The sequence below is a fragment of the Leptodactylus fuscus genome, chromosome 4 (assembly GCF_031893055.1).
Source record: "Leptodactylus fuscus isolate aLepFus1 chromosome 4, aLepFus1.hap2, whole genome shotgun sequence".
Lineage (NCBI taxonomy): Eukaryota > Metazoa > Chordata > Amphibia > Anura > Leptodactylidae > Leptodactylus > Leptodactylus fuscus.
This window is the reverse complement of record NC_134268.1, coordinates 73,873,735-73,893,727: the sequence shown is the minus strand read 5'-3', so window position 1 is coordinate 73,893,727 and position 19,993 is coordinate 73,873,735. Positions and strand designations below refer to the sequence as shown.

The 19,993-nt window shown below is 41.5% G+C and overlaps 1 protein-coding gene across 8 annotated transcripts in view; it reads right to left on the bottom strand.

The window, feature by feature from the left end:
* Positions 1-19,993, bottom strand: part of PTPRM (protein tyrosine phosphatase receptor type M) — a 568,788-nt gene that overhangs the window by 338,551 nt on the left and 210,244 nt on the right. For all 8 annotated transcript variants that reach the window (XM_075270676.1, XM_075270675.1, XM_075270678.1 and 5 more), the window contains exon 6: positions 9,249-9,423. In XM_075270676.1, coding sequence (XP_075126777.1) covers positions 9,249-9,423 — 175 coding nt within the window. The remainder of the gene's footprint in view (positions 1-9,248; positions 9,424-19,993) is intronic.

The following is a 19,993-nucleotide window of genomic DNA, read 5'->3' as shown; positions in this document are numbered from 1 at the left end:
CATTGGCCAATCAGCGCTGGCCAATGCATTCTATTAGCGTGAACTGAGTTTGCACAGGGGTTCTAGTGCACCCTCGGCTCTGCTACATCAGATTGCTACATCTGATGTAGCAGTGCCGAGTGTGCATCAGATGTGTAGTTGAGCAAAACTGACTCAGCACTGCTAAGTCTGCATTCGCATAGGAATGCATTGGCCAGCCTTCGGCCAATCAGCGCTGGCTCTGCCGGAGGAGGCGGAGTCTAAGGTCGGACCTGAATGGAGACTGGTGTGGAGCGACCTTAGACTCCGCCTCCTCCAGCAGAGCCAGCGCTGATTGGCCGAATTCCGTACTCTGGCCAATCAGCACTGGCTAATGCATTGTATTGGCTTGATGAAGCAGTGCTGAATGTGTGTGCTTAGCACACACATTCAGCTCTACTTCATCGGGCTAATAGAATGCATTGGCCAGCGCTGATTGGCCGAATTCCGTACTCTGGCCAATCAGCACTGGCTAATGCATTGTATTGGCTTGATGAAGCAGTGCTGAATGTGTGTGCTTAGCACACACATTCAGCTCTACTTCATCGGGCTAATAGAATGCATTGGCCAATCAGCGCTGGCCAATGCATTCTATTAGCGTGAACTGAGTTTGCACAGGGGTTCTAGTGCACCCTCGGCTCTGCTACATCAGATTGCTACATCTGATGTAGCAGTGCCGAGTGTGCATCAGATGTGTAGTTGAGCAAAACTGACTCAGCACTGCTAAGTCTGCATTCGCATAGGAATGCATTGGCCAGCCTTCGGCCAATCAGCGCTGGCTCTGCCGGAGGAGGCGGAGTCTAAGGTCGGACCTGAATGGAGACTGGTGTGGAGCGACCTTAGACTCCGCCTCCTCCAGCAGAGCCAGCGCTGATTGGCCGAATTCCGTACTCTGGCCAATCAGCACTGGCTAATGCATTGTATTGGCTTGATGAAGCAGTGCTGAATGTGTGTGCTTAGCACACACATTCAGCTCTACTTCATCGGGCTAATAGAATGCATTGGCCAGCGCTGATTGGCCGAATTCCGTACTCTGGCCAATCAGCACTGGCTAATGCATTGTATTGGCTTGATGAAGCAGTGCTGAATGTGTGTGCTTAGCACACACATTCAGCTCTACTTCATCGGGCTAATAGAATGCATTGGCCAATCAGCGCTGGCCAATGCATTCTATTAGCGTGAACTGAGTTTGCACAGGGGTTCTAGTGCACCCTCGGCTCTGCTACATCAGATTGCTACATCTGATGTAGCAGTGCCGAGTGTGCATCAGATGTGTAGTTGAGCAAAACTGACTCAGCACTGCTAAGTCTGCATTCGCATAGGAATGCATTGGCCAGCCTTCGGCCAATCAGCGCTGGCTCTGCCGGAGGAGGCGGAGTCTAAGGTCGGACCTGAATGGAGACTGGTGTGGAGCGACCTTAGACTCCGCCTCCTCCAGCAGAGCCAGCGCTGATTGGCCGAGTTCCGTACTCTGGCCAATCAGCACTGGCCAATGCATTTCTATGGGGAAAAGTTAGCTTGCGAAAATCACAAACTGACAGGGATTTCCATGAAATAAAGTGACTTTTATGCCCCCAGACATGCTTCCCCTGCTGTCCCAGTGTCATTCCAGGGTGTTGGTATCATTTCCTGGGGTGTCATAGTGGACTTGGTGACCCTCCAGACACGAATTTGGGTTTCCCCCTTAACGAGTTTATGTTCCCCATAGACTATAATGGGGTTCGAAACCCATTCGAACACTCGAACAGTGAGCGGCTGTTCGAATCGAATTTCGAACCTCGAACATTTTAGTGTTCGCTCATCTCTAATTCTTACGTTACACTAATTTTGTCACATCTACCTAAAACTTTTGCATAGTTCTGTATTTACATTAATTGAATTATTATAGGGGACACTTCTTTTCAACTCTGTAGCAGCATCAGCCATCTTCATCAGAGTGGCCTGCTGGGGGAATAGCATACCAGCCAAGGACAGAAATAGACTTAAAAGGCTGATTAGAAGGGCCATCTCTGTCCTGGGGACCCTCCTGGACCCAGTACAGATGGTGGGTGACAGAAGGATATTGTCTGTTGTGAGCTATATGTGGGAGAATAACCCACACCCCATGTATGGGACCTTGACAGCACTTGGCATCACTGATAGTGACCGATTTCTTTGCCCTAAAGTGGAAGGAGTGCTATCTGAGGTCCTTCCTCCCAACCGTGGTCAGGCTACATAATCTACATCAGGCCAAGCAAACAGCAGTCTGCACAGAGAGCTAAATGATCCTGAAGTCTTCTTTTCTTTTTTTCTTTAGCTGCAATGACTTCTCCTGTATGTTTCTCCTATCTGCTGTTCTGAGTTTTTGTGTGTCTCCTTTTGTAATATATTCCTGTTATTATCCTGTATCCTCTTTGACCAGGCAAATTATAAACGCGTCAGAATTGTTAATCATAAAAAAATAAAAATTTTATTTGAGTGGATATTGCTATTAAAATCTGCTAGAGCACTCCCATGTGTTCAAGAACTCTACCACTTGTTTGTATGAGGACTTGATCAGTGAAAAGAACTACTGAGCATGTGTGTCCATCACATTAGGGAAACGTTCTGAAAAGGAGTCAAAAGAACACCAGGGAGCACTATACAATATAACAATATAATAATATAGGAGCATATTTTTAAATGATTCCAATTAAAAACTTATTATGTGTTACATGGTCAAATTTATTTGGGAAACAACCCCATTAAAGGCAAAATGACTGGTCAGAAGGGCCATAGAGTGTGAGCGTCTCAGGGCTTCTGCGACCAAATTACAACAAGACACCTCAATCCTCCTGTACAACAGTGTAAGAAAGATCAGAGCTGTAAGGTAGAATAGTCTCTCAAGACAAGTATGTCTGAATGTGAATCTGCTGAATTCCGGCACTGGAGTAACATTAAGGAGATTTTATAACTGTATTATATACGTTTTGATGCATGAATCTATATTCAGTCTAAATCTCTGTATTAATACATTTAAAAGTGAAGACTCGGAAAAAAAACAATGAACAGAAAAGTGTCACCTGCCAGAGAATCTATACTAGAGACTAGTATAAAACAACGTATATTACAAGTAATTGTCTATATAGAACTTCAAAGATTTCAAGGTTATATGTAATAAAAGCGATATTCTCCTACATTGTCTACACTAACCAAAAAAACGATGAGTTCATTACAGAGAGACTGGCAACATTCTGTTAAATACCATCGTATTGAAAGCTAAAAACACGTGAATGTCAGAGTAAATAGTGAACGCATATTAATCCCCAAAGTATAAATGAGGAAAGGCATCCACCAGGATCGTCCTATCTGCATTCTAGCAGTTTAGGGAAATGTTATCATATAGAACATAAATGGAAACATTAGCATTAAGAAGAATAGAGCAGGCTACTGGATTATACGTTATATAGAAGCTGTCTTTAGAAGGGCTGTCCTTTAATGTTTTTTAGAGGACAATTTAAGTGACATTTCGCTAATACTTCTGGAGAACTGCAGATATTATACGGAGCCCAGTGCTAGCCGAAGCTTTATCTTTTAATGTCATAATATTTTTCATGTTTGTGATAAGTAAAACATTTTATCGCTAAATAGAGCTTACTCAGTTCTTTAACAAATACAAAGAATACATTTAGTCGCTTTCTTTCAAAAATACAAAGAATACTGCAGATCTTACTATTTCAAAGAACATATAAGAAGCCAATGTTTCAATAAATGCCTGGGCTGTGTATGGCAGGAAAAAAGTAGCGTTCTGATATTATCTTGAATCCTCCTGCCGTCTTAAAATGAAAATGACTAAGCTGCCGAATGAATGTGGGGTTTTTCTTCTTAGAAGCGAAAAAAGTTAAGTTCTTGCAGAAGAAGCTGAGCTTTGAATAGAAGTGGGTCACTGGTACTACAGATGGTTTCCCCTACGTGCCCTCTGTTAAATGCTGAAAACCAGCTTCTAAAAGCCGAGAGACACCTAGCTTTTCCTTGCCTGAACTCAATAAGCAGGGTGAACCCTGCAATAATCGGATGTCTTTTCAGAAAGCACCATTACAGAGCTCTTTGTCTGGTTAATAATGCACCTGTGGCCATGCCAGTATTAGAAAAGTTTAGCCAGTGAACCATATGTAAAAGACTAATATGCTTCTCCAAACGTATTAAATCAATACTGTCCTGCTGCCTGCCTTTTGTTCCAATGTATTTTAATAACAGCTAGAAGAAAAGATCTGCTGTGGTATTAGAACAATCCAGGCTTGTACAGTCTAATCCAAGATTCACATCTATACAAGGAAGCAATAACAGAACACGACAAGCTTCGAACAAAAATAACTTTTCACATCCATTTTTTTTCTTGTATTAGAGATTAGCCAAATCTAGACTTTCAGCATCTGATAATTGTGACAGTTCATAGCTCATTGTTCAGCAGTCACTGAAAACTGACAGATATTTCATTTGGGACAAAAGAATCTTAAACTGCAAGAAATATCAGGATCCCAGAAAGCCAAGTATTTATACAGACAGAGAAAAGGTTATCAGAATGTGCAAGCGGTGGGACCTCAAGGCACCCGAGGAAAGAGTTGGCTCTCCACTATGGGAAGGCCGATAACTGAAGTGGGATTCTCAATCGTGGTAAACATCTAGGCATAAGTTGTGATAATAGTGGTTTCCAAAGCAAACAAGACAACACAGCAAATAGTCCAAACTTTCCTAATAAAACAATAAAAACTAAGATTCCAGAGGTCACACACTATAAATAGAAAGAAGTCCAGGATAGCAGCCTCACTGCCCTCAGTCACAAAGAGGAGAATGGTATACGTGTGCCCGTGACAAATGTTCACCTGTTGTCTCTTTTAGTAGATAGTACAGAAGATCCAATAGTGCAATTGTTGACCTTAGGGGATATCTGCTACCGTCATATAAACCATCATATTGTCTATGTGACTTTTAGAACAATTCAGAAGAAACAAGAGATGGACATCACTTGGCCGTACACATTAGATTCTTGTCAGCCCAAATGGTGGACTTCTACTGATGTTAATGCTGTTAATGGCTGACTGATGGAAAACTTTAGAATGCCAAAACCACATCGGTCATGCTGGATACTTTCGACTGGCTGTCGGATGGAAATATCATTGTTTGGCAGGATGGTGCTCTTTTTATTGATCATCAGTCAACTTGTGCAAAGTCAGTGCAATATATTATTAATACCAAAACTGCTCCCAATTGAAAAGTTTAGTTGTTACTATTGAAGGTTGGATTGTTCCTATCACTGAACAGATGCTTGATGGCACACCAGTGTCGGACTGGTGTGTCTAGGACCCAACAGTAAAATTCATTCTGGAGACCCACTGTAAAAATACATGGAAATACCACCCGAGAGTCGTTCAGAAATTCCTCAATGTCACTAACTACATTTTTTTTTTAGTAGTAGCTTGCTAACTAGCCCTTGCCTCTGATTGTTTGTGTCCTGGGGTCCTGTCAGTAGCCTGCTGTCTGGCCTTTGTCCTAAACTAGGGTCCTTTTACCTATGTAAGCCAGGAATACGTATCCACACAGCAGCAGATGTAAGGCAGCAGCAAGATGCTCTAAGATGAGTGCATTGTGATATGACAGGGTTAGCTGGTGGCCTGTCCTGGTTTAGGGGCTCACTGAGGGATTAACCTGTTCATCTGTGGGCCAGTACAAGCCAGAGGCCAGCTGAGATGTGCACGGCCGGCCATATATCATTTTCTCTTTATGTGGTTGAGGGCAGTAAGACATCTCTCTTCTTACATTTTGTTATTCCAGTAATCTTTGTTTTTATTGTTTTTAATCTTAAACACAAAGTACTTTAGGTTTTTATGTGAAAAGTCTTGTGGATTAAATAAAAAGTTTAAAAAAAATTTCATTACAGCATTAAAAACTTATGCTTATATTTTTATACTTTTCATAATGTTTATACTCTTTGTGCATTTGTATATGTTTGGACATACTATATAATGTGTTATTTCATGACATGTTCCCAATGATCAATCATAGTATGTGTTCTCAATCACATGATCTAACTTTAAGAATGTGATTGGTCTGGATGTCTTTTTGATGCTATTTGTTGAAATCCCTACAGCATGTATGACTAAGGCCTAACATAGTGTTGGTTGGATTAGGAATCCTCTATTATATTATTATCATTATATTATTTTTCTCCAGTCAGGACCCCCATTCTATTACCCAGAGCTGTTACATTAAGAGTAATTCACATTTCTAAAAGATCATCAGCGTCCATATAATATCTAGTGACACCCAGTAATTTGCAGTCGTTTTGTAATTTTTCATTATTTCTCAGAAATTAAATAGTAATCTTCCTTTACAATCCCTGCCACCTTCTATTCTATTTTTTTTTCTATTTTTTTTAATGTAGATTGGGATCCCCATATAGGGCTCACAATGTACATTTTTCCCTATCAGTATGTCTTTTGGAGTATGGGAGGAAATCCATGCAAACACGGGGAGAACATACAAACTCCTTGCAGATGTTGTTCCTGGCAGGATTTGAACCCAGGACTCCAGCACTGCAAGGCTGCAGTGCTAACCACTGAGCCACCATGTTGCCCCCTTATATTCCATTTTGTAATACAAGTCCACAATGGACGGTACATCATGTAACTAAAGTTTGATGACTTTTTGATGTACATTATACAGTTCACACCTCGGTAATAAAGGATGATACAACTTACTTTATTTTGGCAGGAACTGTACAGAATTAGCATTTCTACAGATTTGTTAAGAGTTGTGGTCTAAAGGGCAAAGCATATAAGGATGTTACCTGCTCAGTGACTCTATCTCCGGATAAGATTTTCCAAATTACCTGCACATTCTGACCTTCCATGGTGTGGCCTAGATTTATTTCTTGTCCTGGACTAGTTTATATGCAAAGTCAGCAATAAAATTTCTTAATAACCTTTCTACAATTCACGGGGAAAGAGACCGCATTTTTTTTCCTAGCAGCAGTGATACTGTAAGCTTTATTAGAAAGTAATAGCACAGTAAATATTTTTAATGAAGCCTTAATTCTTATTTTTAATTTAGTTTTTCATCTAGTGAATAAAAACAAGGAAATAAACAGCTCAGGATATTTCATTGGTTTATCACCTGCAGTTTCCACAGTCAATAAGATGCAGTAGGGTATTCTTTTTCATTTAATCCACTAAACAATCTCCCAAATGTATCAGCCAGCTATAAAGTAACCAGATTTAATCTGTAACTACGTGGTCCCTCACGTTACGGTGGTCTCAAGTTGCAATATTTTAAGCACACAATATTGCTGGACTACTGGAACCTAAAACCACATTTAACATACAATGCCACATGGTCTGCCGATCTGTGGCACATATGATGCTGGACCGTCCAGCTGGGCATTTTACTGGTCAAACTCCTGTATTAGTGAAGTGCCTGGGCTAACTGGTTATCTAGTATCATGCTTTGCAATCTGTACAGAGGTTAAGCAAGGGGGGATAGATAGATAGATAGTTATGTAGATAGATAGATAGATAGATAGATAGATAGATAGATAGATAGATAGATAGATAGATAGATAGATAGATAGATAGAGTAGGCAAGTGGATGGAAAGGTGGTGGAGGGAAGGTACAGTATATCCCATTGAGATGGCTCCTCGCCACTAGGAAAATGATGAATCCAGTTCCGGGTCTTGGGTGTAGTCATAGACCCAGGTTCCAAGCTCTGGCCCTGAGTTTTCTTAGAACACATTTGGAGCCTTAACCCTGTGAAGACAGGAGGGTGTGCCTGACTTTCATTGTTGCTGCTGCTAATGAAAGCTGAGGACCCAAACCCAGTGTAGCTGGGGAGAACCAGAAGGGCCAGCCTGCTAAGTTTGTGGACTGTACTGCCTTGTGGCTGAAGTAAGCCTTTTCTTTTCCTTTTTGCTGAAGAAAGCTGTTTATGTTGAACTTTGTGAATTTGCTCCTAATAAACCGAGCATCCGTGTGAACCTGAAGACTGAGCTTCACGTGTGTTTTACTTGCCTGACAACCAGCCCCAAGCACCCGCATTTACAATAGATAGATAGATGATAGATAGACATGTAGATAGTAGAGATGAGCGAACACTAAAATGTCCGAGGTTCGAAATCCGATTCGAACAGCCGCACACTGTTCGACTGTTCAAATGAATTTCGAACCCCATTATAGTCTATGGGGGGAAATGCTCGTTTCAGGGGTGCGCAAAATTCGATAAAATCATACTTACCAAGTCCACGAGTGATGGTCAGGCTGGATTCTGCTTGAAGTCTTCTCCTGGTGCAGGGTCCCCGCATCTTCTTTCGGGTGGAATTCACTCTGCCTAGGCAGGAACCAGCATTCTGCCAATCAAAGCTGGTTCTGCATCGAACCTTAAACTTCGAACAGCTAGTAGTGTTCGATCGAGTACGAGTATTTCGAATCCTGTAGTATTCGATCGAACACCTACTCAATCGAACACTACTCGCTCATCTCTAGTAGATAGATAGATATGTAGATAGATAGATAGATAGATAGATAGATAGATAGATAGAGCTACCTTTCATTGTCATCCTGCTTGAGATAAAAATAACTTCTGACAACCGATCTCAACAGAACAGATAGTATTAGCCTAATGTAAGGCTCAATGGACCATGTGAAAGATGCTACATTTCAAGATTAATTCATAATACCCTAAAATTGAAATTTGCAATTTACTATAAAAACTTTGTTAAAGGGAGACTGTCACTACATCATGTAAAACCAGCCTTACAGATAGATATTTTGAAGCAAGCATTCTTCCCATCTTGATTCATGCCTCTGTATTTTTCTACATTCGCGCATTAGATGTCTGGAGCAAGGGGGCGTCAGTGTTGCTCCAAAACATTTCAGAAGTGTACCTATATCAAAGTAGTGGCACAAGTGTGAGGGAGCCTGGTGAGATTTCCTGCCTAGCCCTCTTATGGTAACCCTATTCATTTGTCCTGTTCTAGTCGTATACTCAGTGTCATGTACTACCCTTAGAACTATAGCTTGACATGGTACCGTAGAAGTACGTCTAGGGTGCAGATCTCTAAAAATGTTTTGATTCTTTTCTGCTACAAATCACTTTAAAATCAATTCTCACCTACTTTATTCAAATCTTCTCCAAGGTAAGTGTTTCAAAGAGCAAGCGAAGATAACCTTGACATGAATATAAAGAGCTGACTATAAGCACACATTATATTGTAGAGTACCTTTAACAACCAATTCCGCATAGTTTGAAACTCCAACTCCTCCTTCAGTGCGGATCATACAACGGTAATTGCCGGCATCTCTCTTTGTTGTGTTCACCACATTAAATATGGACACAAATCGACGATCATTATTCACTGTTATTTCTTTTAAAGGAGCATCTCTTCCATTTATGCCCTGACAAGAAGAGAATGAAAAAAAAAAAAAAAAAACATATTCAGTTTTTACATTTTCCATAACTGTACATTGAATATTCATTCTTCAGTTCCCTGAAACAGATGTTGCTGCAGGAAAGAATAGCTGATTGATTGCTTTGTTGTTATTATGTTTGCCCTGTTTTTTCAGACATCCAGCTGGCAATGCATTCAGAAATGGGGACATATTTATAACAATTCAAAGAAAAGACACATTCGCTGGCTATGACACTTTCTGACCAATAGTGGGAAAACTGGATGTAAATCAGACACTGGCACATTGGAGATCATTTAAAATATAGTGTTACGGCATTACCATTGATGGAGATAGCTATTGCCTATGTAAATGATAGCCTTGGCATACATTCGGTTGGATTTTATGAAAGTTTCACTGGTCATCGTCCTTAGAGGTGAAATTCAAATAAATGATTAAGCAGTATAGGATTTAAGGGGTTGTCCAGGGAATATTATTTTACTTACATGTGCCAGGGTTATTTTTATTCTGGACCTGGAGGGTCTTGTTGTGACCCCATATAATGACATGAAAACCAGTACCTAGACCCCAACTTGCTGCACTTCCTCCCTCTCCTGTTTGCATAGGTAGTTACTGTACCTATGCTATGGGGGCTGTCCTTACTATAGTCAGAACCAGACAAGAATCAACAGGCGTGACAACAAGAAACTCGGAAATATCTACGCAAAATAAAATTCCCTGGACAACCCCTTTAAACAACAGTCCTCTATGTAGTAGCTATAGAGTGTGTAAGTGAAGGAGAGTCTATATGCCTTAAAGGGGTTTAAAAACTGCATGTGGATGGTTTATCCTTAAGATAGACCTTTAAACACAAGATCAGTGGGGTTCTGGGGGTCAGTGGAAATCTGTGTAGTGTATGCAGTTAGAAGCAGATGGCTCCCTACACTGTGTAGTGACCCTTTTACAGCTTAACTTAGCTCTCATTTCTACTGCATTGCTGCATTTTGGACACAACACACCATAGGAAGCTGTCTGCTTGACCAACAACCCACCACTGTGTACATAATAGTGACCTTAAGATAGGCCATCACTAGGAAGTCTTAGACAATACCTTTAGAATGGCATAAAGAAAGCGCAACCCGTTTAACCCTTAAGTACTATGATGGTGGCTATCATACACCACTACCATAGACATATCATTAGGATAGAAACCATGAGAGTACTTAAGGGTTAAATGTAATAGCCTTTAATACCAGCTTCTTGTGTTTGAGATTAATATATGACAGATATCAGAAATGATGGAAATCTAGCAGAACCTTCCCCTGTATGACAGTACAAGAAAGTCATAGAAGTATAAATGCTTTGATCTCTGATGGGAAATGGATACATTTTTATGATTGTATTCTGCTTTATTAAAAATAAAAACAGGAAATCAATGTTTACTTGGTTGTTGAGGGTTCTGTAAATATGTAATAGTATTAGAGGAAAGAAGCATTTCTGTATATAAAAGTAAATTTATGTACAAAGTGATTGATCAACAGACATTAATGGCTAGATAAATAGACAGAGGTATAAGGCCATATTACATGGGCCAATTTTTGGAAACAATCATTTATAGGAATGCTTGTTCCCGACAACTGGCCAGTGTGAATATGAAGCCAAACAATGCAGCCAAGTGGCCAATAGGCACATGCTCTTATATCTACTGTACAATGAAGGCTTTACCTGCAACAACATGCAGTCACTGGTCACAGTGGTTTGGCAAGGCTGTGGAATTGGTGATGGTTGTGGCACTGGCCACCCAAAGCTCCGTTCTCACGGAGTAACGCGCCGCGCATTCTGACATGTAAACACGTGTCAGGGTTAGGGTTGAGTGATCGGGATCGGAAAAGATCGGATTCCAATCAGCTATTGAGTAAATTTCACGATCGCGATCGGAAGTCCGACCGGATCTTTTCCAGATGGATCGAGATCGGAGGGTCTCTCAAAATCGGCTCAACCCTAAAAGTGACTTTTCCCATAGAGAAGCATTGACTAGGGTTGAGGATCGGGATCGGAAAAGATTGGATTCCGATCGGCGATTGAGCAAATTTCACAGTCAAGATCGGGATCGGCTGGAAAATGATCGGGAATCGGATTTTAAAATCGATCTTGAAATCTCAAAATCAGCTCAAACCTAGTCAGGGTCCATTCACACGGAGTAAACGTGCGCTCATTTTGGCAAAATACACGTGTAAAAAATATACATGTAAAAATAAAAACTCCCATTGACTTCAATGACTTTTTTACACGTGTTAAAAACACGTCAAAATACACGTCAAGGCACTCTGGGACTGTAGCAATGCCTTATCTGCTGGCTGAGATAAGATTCCACAGCAAGCCTCCACTTGCATCTCGTTATCTCATGCATCTCATTATCTCGGGGAGACACAGAAGGAGCTGACACTCTCCTTATCTACACAACCCAGAGGCTTAAGTCTGTCTTTCTGACCATTTGTGGTAGCTGCATGCTTGATCTTGCCACTGCTTCCACCACTCCGTACTGCCTGCCTGCACTTCTATCTGGGAAAAAATGACACATCATCGAGCCCATCTATTGTCACAGGCCATGGTTAAGATCGGACGTGACAGATATGGTGAACCCCCAGATTCGAAGGATCGACAGACTCAGTCAGTGGGGATGCAGAAGTTTCTCAAGAAACGGCTTTAGGGTGCATTCACACTACGTAACGCCGGGCGTGTATGAGAACCGTACACGCCGGCGTTACAGCAGGGCTGCCGAGCACTTCCCATTCACTTCAATGGGAGCGCTCGTAAACGCCGCTGTTACGAGCGCTCCCATTGAAGTGAATGGGAAGTGTTCGGCAGTCTGCTGTAACGCCGGCGTGTACGGCTCTCATACACGCCCGGCGTTACGTAGTGTGAATGCACCCTTAGGGCTCTCCTGCCCTCCCAAAGAAGATGGCCCCTGAGGATTCTGCTCGCTTGAGGGATGTGATGACTGACTCTGATGGGGATAGCTCCCTACAGGACAACTCTCCGGCGCCCATCTCTAAGGCTGTATTCACACAGAGTAACGCCAGGCGTTTTTTGTGTGTTTTTTGCACATAGCGCCGCGTTTACGCCGCGTAGCGTAGCTATGTGCAAAAAACACACAAAAAACGCCTGGCGTTACTCTGTGTGAATACAGCCTAAAGGGTATTTAAAGAAAACCCTTTCTTAGGCTCTCTGCCAAGCCCTTGCTCCTGTCCTGAGCGAGCGATATGTACTATGCGCTGATTTTAACACTGTCACCAGCCGTGTGGACATACTAGAGTTCCACCAGAGAGAGGTCCTGCAAACAGTCTCATCTGTCTCAGAGCGTCTGGACACTCATGCTGCACATTTCAATTATACGTTTCTGGTGATGGAGAATTTGGATAACTGGTCCCGTCATCGAAATCTCCTCATTAGAGGCCTACCAGAGACCTACTTGCCGGACCAGCTCCCTCTCATAGCCGCTGAAGTCTTCACTTCGCTGGTGGGCGAGGATGCCGCCTCTGTGATGTCCCTCGAGAGGATCCATAGGTCAGTTCGCCCTAAACCTAGCTCCGAGGACCCACAGCGGGATGTGGTGTGTGCCCTCTTTTTTCTGCACATACTATGGATCTGCTTAGAGTGGCCAGAGATAAGGCAGCCTTGGCATATGAGGGACACGCGCTGAAGCTCTACCAAGACCTTGCGCCTTCTACTCTCCAAAACCGCCGATTATACTTAAGCCCCTGTTGGATCTTCTAAAGGCGAAGGGTCTCTGTTATGCTTGGCTGTTCCCTTTTGGTATAGCGATCCTACATAATGGCAAGAGGCATGCTGTACACTCACCCCAAGACCTAGATCGCTTATGGGGGGTACTGGACATTCCTCCTATCTCTATCCCCTCATGGATACCGGTCCAGGAGGACTCCATATGGGTCCCCACGCTACCAGTCACCTCCCTGGATCCCTCTCGTTCTTCAGGAAGAAACAAGTTGCCAAAGGCTCTGAAAAGCTTGCTGGATCAATCGGAGCCTGCGAATGATGCGTCTGCCGCCATGTGGGATTGATGGCACACCCTGGCTCGATTTCTTGAGTATTTGACTACTCCTGTCTTTCATATGTTGTTTCATATGTTTTCTTCCCTTGGTGATCGGGTTCCTACCTTCTTTTGCCTTCTCCCTGCTTATGTTTTCCCCTCTTTTCTGGTTATCTGTTGGTAGTATGTCAGGTGCTGTTTGCTGTTATGTACGTTTTGTATGTTTTCTACGTTTTGTTGTGGCGGTTCACCTGAGCAGACTTCTCGCACTATTATCTCCTCTCATCCTTGACAGCTTGTTTTATTTTATGTTATTCTATTTTATTTTATTTTGTGCTCATGATGATAATACACAAGATTTTGTGATCCTCATTTTATCTCTTTTTAGCGTTGTTTGCCTGGTAATGCTCTGTATATGATCTGATTTTCAGTTGTGGTACTATTTTATCTTTTGTACTGTTCTTTTAAAAATTATGGAAAACCAAATAAAAAACTTTTGAATAAAAAAAAAAACAAACGTCAAAATACACGTGTAAAATGTCATTGAAGTCAATGGGAGTCTTATTTTTACATGTGTATTCCTTACACGTGTATTTTGCCAAAATGATTGCGCGTTTACTCCGTGTGAATGGACCCTCAGATCCCATTGACTACAATGGGTGACGGCTTACGCGCGCTACCCATTTAACTCAATGGGAGGCTTTTTTACCTATTGCTTTCAATGTGATACACGCTGTCAGGGTCTGGGGTTGCTAGGTGGGGTGGCATAGACACACAAGTCCAGTTTCTTTTAGTCCAAAACAAAGGTAGAGTTTATTTTCACTCAAAAGGAAACAATACAAAAATAAATACCTGCCTGTCTAGGCTCTAACTAAACATAGAATAGGTTACCTCAGCTAGTATAACAGAAATCCAAAAGCCAGTAGAATCACTCAGGACACAGCTCCAAAAAATATGACCTCGCTGTCAGCTCTTCATCCAAACTCTGCCAAAATGTTGCTGCTGGAGCTGGCTTCTTAAGCCTCCTTGATGAGGAGACTCTCTGCAGCTGAGTCGCTGCCAGAACATCCCCAAAGTGTGGACTGGAGGAGGATAGAATGACAGGTCCCACTACCAACCAACCTGCCATTCCTAAAAATCCAGCCCAGTACTTAGCATTTACCAAGATGCTCAGCAGACAAAAGTTGTCTGCTGAAAACAAACATTCCTGGAGTTTTCTCATCTCACCCACCTGAGTAGTCTGGGTGAGATGTACATCCCCATTATCATCCATTACCTGACCAGCCATCGGCTTACAGTGCGTAAGCTGGCACCTATTGAAGTCAATGGGATCTGTTTTGAAGCGCCTCACTCTGACACGTATTTACATGTCAGAATGAGCGGCGCGTTACTCTTTGGGAATGGAGCATTAATGTCCTCCTGTTCAGCTGAAAAGCATACAATGCTCACCTGTCAGCTGAATGCATATTTTATGCAGCAAAAAAGATGCAGATTATTGGCAGGACATAGTAAACTGCTATGTGATGACAATAATAAATGAAACTGCAAGGGGATAAACAATTGCAGTAACATTAGATCCTCCCCCGTGTAAATTTTATCAGCCAGTGTAAAAGACCAATGCAAACAGGTGGTGGTTATCAGATTTATTGTCGACTCGCATTCACCCAGCCATAGCAATGGGCTGTGAAAAATGACCCCATAAATAGACAAGTACAAAGTTAGATACAATATGCTAAATGGAAATACAAAATAATTAAAATGAAAAAAAGTTGATATGAAATCATTATTTTGTTTATGTTATTTACAGCTCTTTTAGTAATTAGCACATTTAATCCAATACTATTATGTCCTCCTGAAATTACAAGTATATACTGCTACATAAATAATAATTATAATATTGACTGTACAAGGTGTTAAAGACAGAATGTAATTACACTGTGGGAAATAAAGAGTCGGAATCACTACACAAAAAGCTGAAATATTAGCGTTGTATTTACTCTTATTTCTGTACTACTGGGGAGGGCATAAAGTGACACTTTTATACCGTGCAGAGCTGTTATCAAAAGCAGCCAGGCAGCAGACCTGTTGAGAGCAGACAAGTTTAGATTGGAGATAGATCATAAGAATGTAGTGACAGCTTCAGAACCGCAGAAAAGCTGGCACTGCAAAAACGGATGCCACCATGTGAGTTAATTGTCCAGACACCAGCTGTGATATAACTCCTTTTATCGTAGGAAGGCAGAAATCACTCACAGAGCTAAATCTGCATAATGCTGTTCAAATAATTATTTATATATATATATATATATATATATATATATATATATATATATTTATTATATACACACAGTAGACTGATCCCCACAATCACAGGATTCAAGAAGGCCCTGAAGACTCACCTACTCAGGAAGGCCTACAACCTCCAATAACACTATCACCTCACTGACATCTGTACAGTCTCCCCCCTCTCCTTCTGTCTCTACCCCCTTTCCTCATAGATTGTAAGCCCTTGCGGGCAGTGCCCTCTACCCCACTGTGCCAGTCGGTCACTGTTAGTATTATATCCACCCGTATATTTTGTGTATTGTATGTAAACCCCCAAATGTAAAGCACCATGGAATTAATGGTGCTATATAAATAAACAATAATAATGATAATTTTATATATACTATATATATATATACACACACACACATACACAAATATATGTATATTAAATTTGCTTTTGTAGCTTTAAGAGTTTAACCAAAAATGATATATTTGTGACTACCTAATCTATATAATATAGCACGCCTTCAGTATTCCATTACCATTGACGTAGCAGAGCCGAATTTTAGCTTTGCCAAACCTTAATTAAAGGTACACACAGAGCAAACCTGAGATACTATGTTATGCCTGCTGCAGGGCCTGGGGCTGCAATAAATGACACAGCGATTTAAGGGAAGCCAGAGAAAAAATCACTATGTCTTACACATTCCCTCAAGCCCTACATTCAAGATACACATTTCCAATTGTGTTTTTTGTCAGAGAATTTTGGAATATTTTTTGCACAAAAAGTTGCATCTAGCTATAAACCAATTTTTCTACCAGCTCAACAAATGTATGGGGCTTAGCTAAAAAGAGACATGGCCAACCAGGAAGGCATCAGGACTTATGGCTGAGATGGTAATAGCCCTGTCGCTGCCTCCTTGAGGTGGTTAGGAGTTATGGAGACAAATGGACTTAGCTGTTCTACCCTGTTTCCATATCTCACATTGAGGAAAACAGGCGTTATTGAAACAGCATAGCACAACAAGCTGTACCTCCCAAACATAAGGAAACAGCCTAGATCATTGTGCTAAGCTGTTTCCAAAACTGCTATTTATCTTTATCAGAGTTATGGAAACAGCATAGAATAACCATGTTTGGCTGTTTTTTGTAACTCCTGAACCTTGTGGTGGAGACAAGAAACCATGTCCTGGACTCTGGACCCTGAGGGGGTCTAAAATCCTCTCAATAACAGAAGGTGACACTGAATTTATGGTTAGCACATGATAAGAAGAGGCCCAAGAACTTCAAGTTACACCTCTGAAACGCCTCTATGTTGGCTATGTTTTTTCTGCCGAACCTTCTATCAATCTGTAGAATCAAGTGAACATTGAATGTTTTTGATACATTTCCATGACAAGGCTTGTGTAGCCATGGTAAACACAAGAAGGCCAGAAAGGTCTAATAATATGTAAACTATCTCTAACCTATCTGTAACAAGAACAATATCTTGATTTGTGCAGGCTGTAAATCTAATGAGGCTATTGTTATGGAAATAAATCTTAGCTATCCAAGTGTAAGGCTCTGCAAAGGGGAACAAAATAGAAATCCAACAAAAGTTGTTAGCGCAGAATTGTAAAGCACATAATATTTATTCATGAAGCAAAGTTCTGCTTTACTTCCTGCAAAAGTACAAAGCAAAATGGATTACTAAATAGATTATGGAACAAAGAAGAGCAATGTGATGCATAAGGGTGTATTCACATGCCGCAGATTTGTTGCAGAAATTTAAGTTACTGAAAATCAGTTCATCTTAATGGTGTTGTTTTGGCAGCGAGCACATGAACTGAACACCCACTGAGATAAATGGGATAGTTGGAAAAAACGAACATTCTGCCTGATATGTGTCACTATAGTCAACTATATGTTGTTGGCTAAAGCATAAGTATATGGGCAGCAACATGAGTGCGCATGAAAAATAAGAAAAACTTGTAATTTGCAGACATTCTCTCTGACTGATACTCTGAATGTGTACTAGACTACAAAAAGTTGACATAATAGTGAATATGAGCCTATAGTTTAGTCTGTTGTCCAGGAAACAGCTGTAAGCAACTGAATGAATTTTAGATATCATGGAAATCTCACCCAGGGCGGATACAGGCAAAATGATCAATACAGTAAATTTCTACAGCAGAGGATCATATTCCGTAATATGGGAATGGATTCACACAAGCAGTTTTTGTGGCTGTTTTGGATGCAATTTTGAACCAAAAACAAGATTTGTTCAAAAAGAAGGATGACTTCTCTCCTTTGTATCCTACTGTTGGTTCAAGCAACAGCATCAAAAACTGCCACAAAAATGCTTTGGCCATAAAATGGTTTTCCAGGCCAAAAATATTGATAACCTATCCTAGGATAGATGGGAAGAATATGCAAATCTGTCTCCCAAGATGTAAACAGGGAAGCCTCCTCTATGGGAAGCACCCTGAACATCATGCAAGTCTCCACACACCTGAAAAGGTGGTCTCTCCCTAAGGATGGACGTTATCCCCATAATCTATCCTAGGATAGGTCATTAGTATCAGACCAATGGAGATCTGAAACCCAGCACCCCATCAATTAGCTGTTTTGAGCATCACATAAACAGAGAATGGAGCAGGAAGCAGACTGCTCTGTATACCAGACTGTATACCAGCTCCCAAATGGAGATGAATAGAACCTAAGAGGAATGGGACCTAAGCTGAAGTGACTCAGTTCCATCACTATACAGAGAAGAAAGCTGTCTGCTTTCTGCTCCATTCTCTGTGTATTAGCTACTGAGAACCTAAATGACGTGGGTACTGATATTAGTGCCCCATTTGTAGGATAGGTCATTAGTAGAGATGAGCGAACAGTGTTCTATCGAACTCATGTTCGATCGGATATTAGGCTGTTCGGCATGTTCGAATCGAATCGAACACCGCGTGGTAAAGTGCGCCATTACTCGATTCCCCTCCCACCTTCCCTGGCGCCTTTTTTGCTCCAATAACAGCGCAGGGTAGGTGGGACAGGAACTACGACACCGGTGACGTTGAAAAAAGTAGGCAAAACCCATTGGCTGCCGAAAACATGTGACCTCTAATTTAAAAGAACAGCGCCGCCCAGGTTCGCGTCATTCTGAGCTTGCAATTCACCGAGGACGGAGGTTTCCGTCCAGCTAGCTAGGGCTTAGATTCTGGGTAGGCAGGGACAGGCTAGGATAGGAAGGAGAAGACAACCAACAGCTCTTGTAAGAGCTAAATTCCAGGGAGAAGCTTGTCAGTGTAACGTGGCACTGACGGGCTCAATCGCCGCAACCCAGCTTTCCCAGGATCCTGAATGGAATACACTGTCAGTGTATTCCCGTATACCCGATATATACCCCGATACCCGTTCCAACGGTGTGCCCCCCCACCTTCACCCCAGAAATACCCTGCAAGTCCCCTAGCAATAGAATTGGGGCTATATACACCCACAATTTTTACTACTGGTATACAGTGCCATTGTCTGACTGGGAATTCAAAGAATATATTGGGAATACAAATACCCTCATTTCTTGCTACTGCCATATAGTGCCAGTGTCTGACTGGGAATTCAAAGAATATATTGGGGTTACGTGCACCCACAATTTTTACTACTGGTATACAGTGCCATTGTCTGACTGGGAATTCAAAGAATATATTGGGAATACAAATACCCTCATTTCTTGCTACTGCCATATAGTGCCAGTTTCTGACTGGTAATTCAAAGAATATATTGGGGTTACGTGCACCCACAATTTTTACTACTGGTATACAGTGCCATTGTCTGACTGGGAATTCAAAGAATATATTGGAAATACAAATACCCTCATTTCTTGCTACTGCCATATAGTGCCAGTGTCTGACTGGGAATTCAAAGAATATATTGGGGTTACGTGCACCCACAATTTTTACTACTGGTATACAGTGCCATTGTCTGACTGGGAATTCAAAGAATATATTGGGAATACAAATACCCTCATTTCTTGCTACTGCCATATAGTGCCAGTGTCTGACTGGGAATTCAAAGAATATATTGGGGTTACGTGCACCCACAATTTTTACTACTGGTATACAGTGCCATTGTCTGACTGGGAATTCAAAGAATATATTGGGAATACAAATACCCTCATTTCTTGCTACTGCCATATAGTGCCAGTGTCTGACTGGTAATTCAAAGAATATATTGGGGTTACGTGCACCCACAATTTTTACTACTGGTATACAGTGCCATTGTCTGACT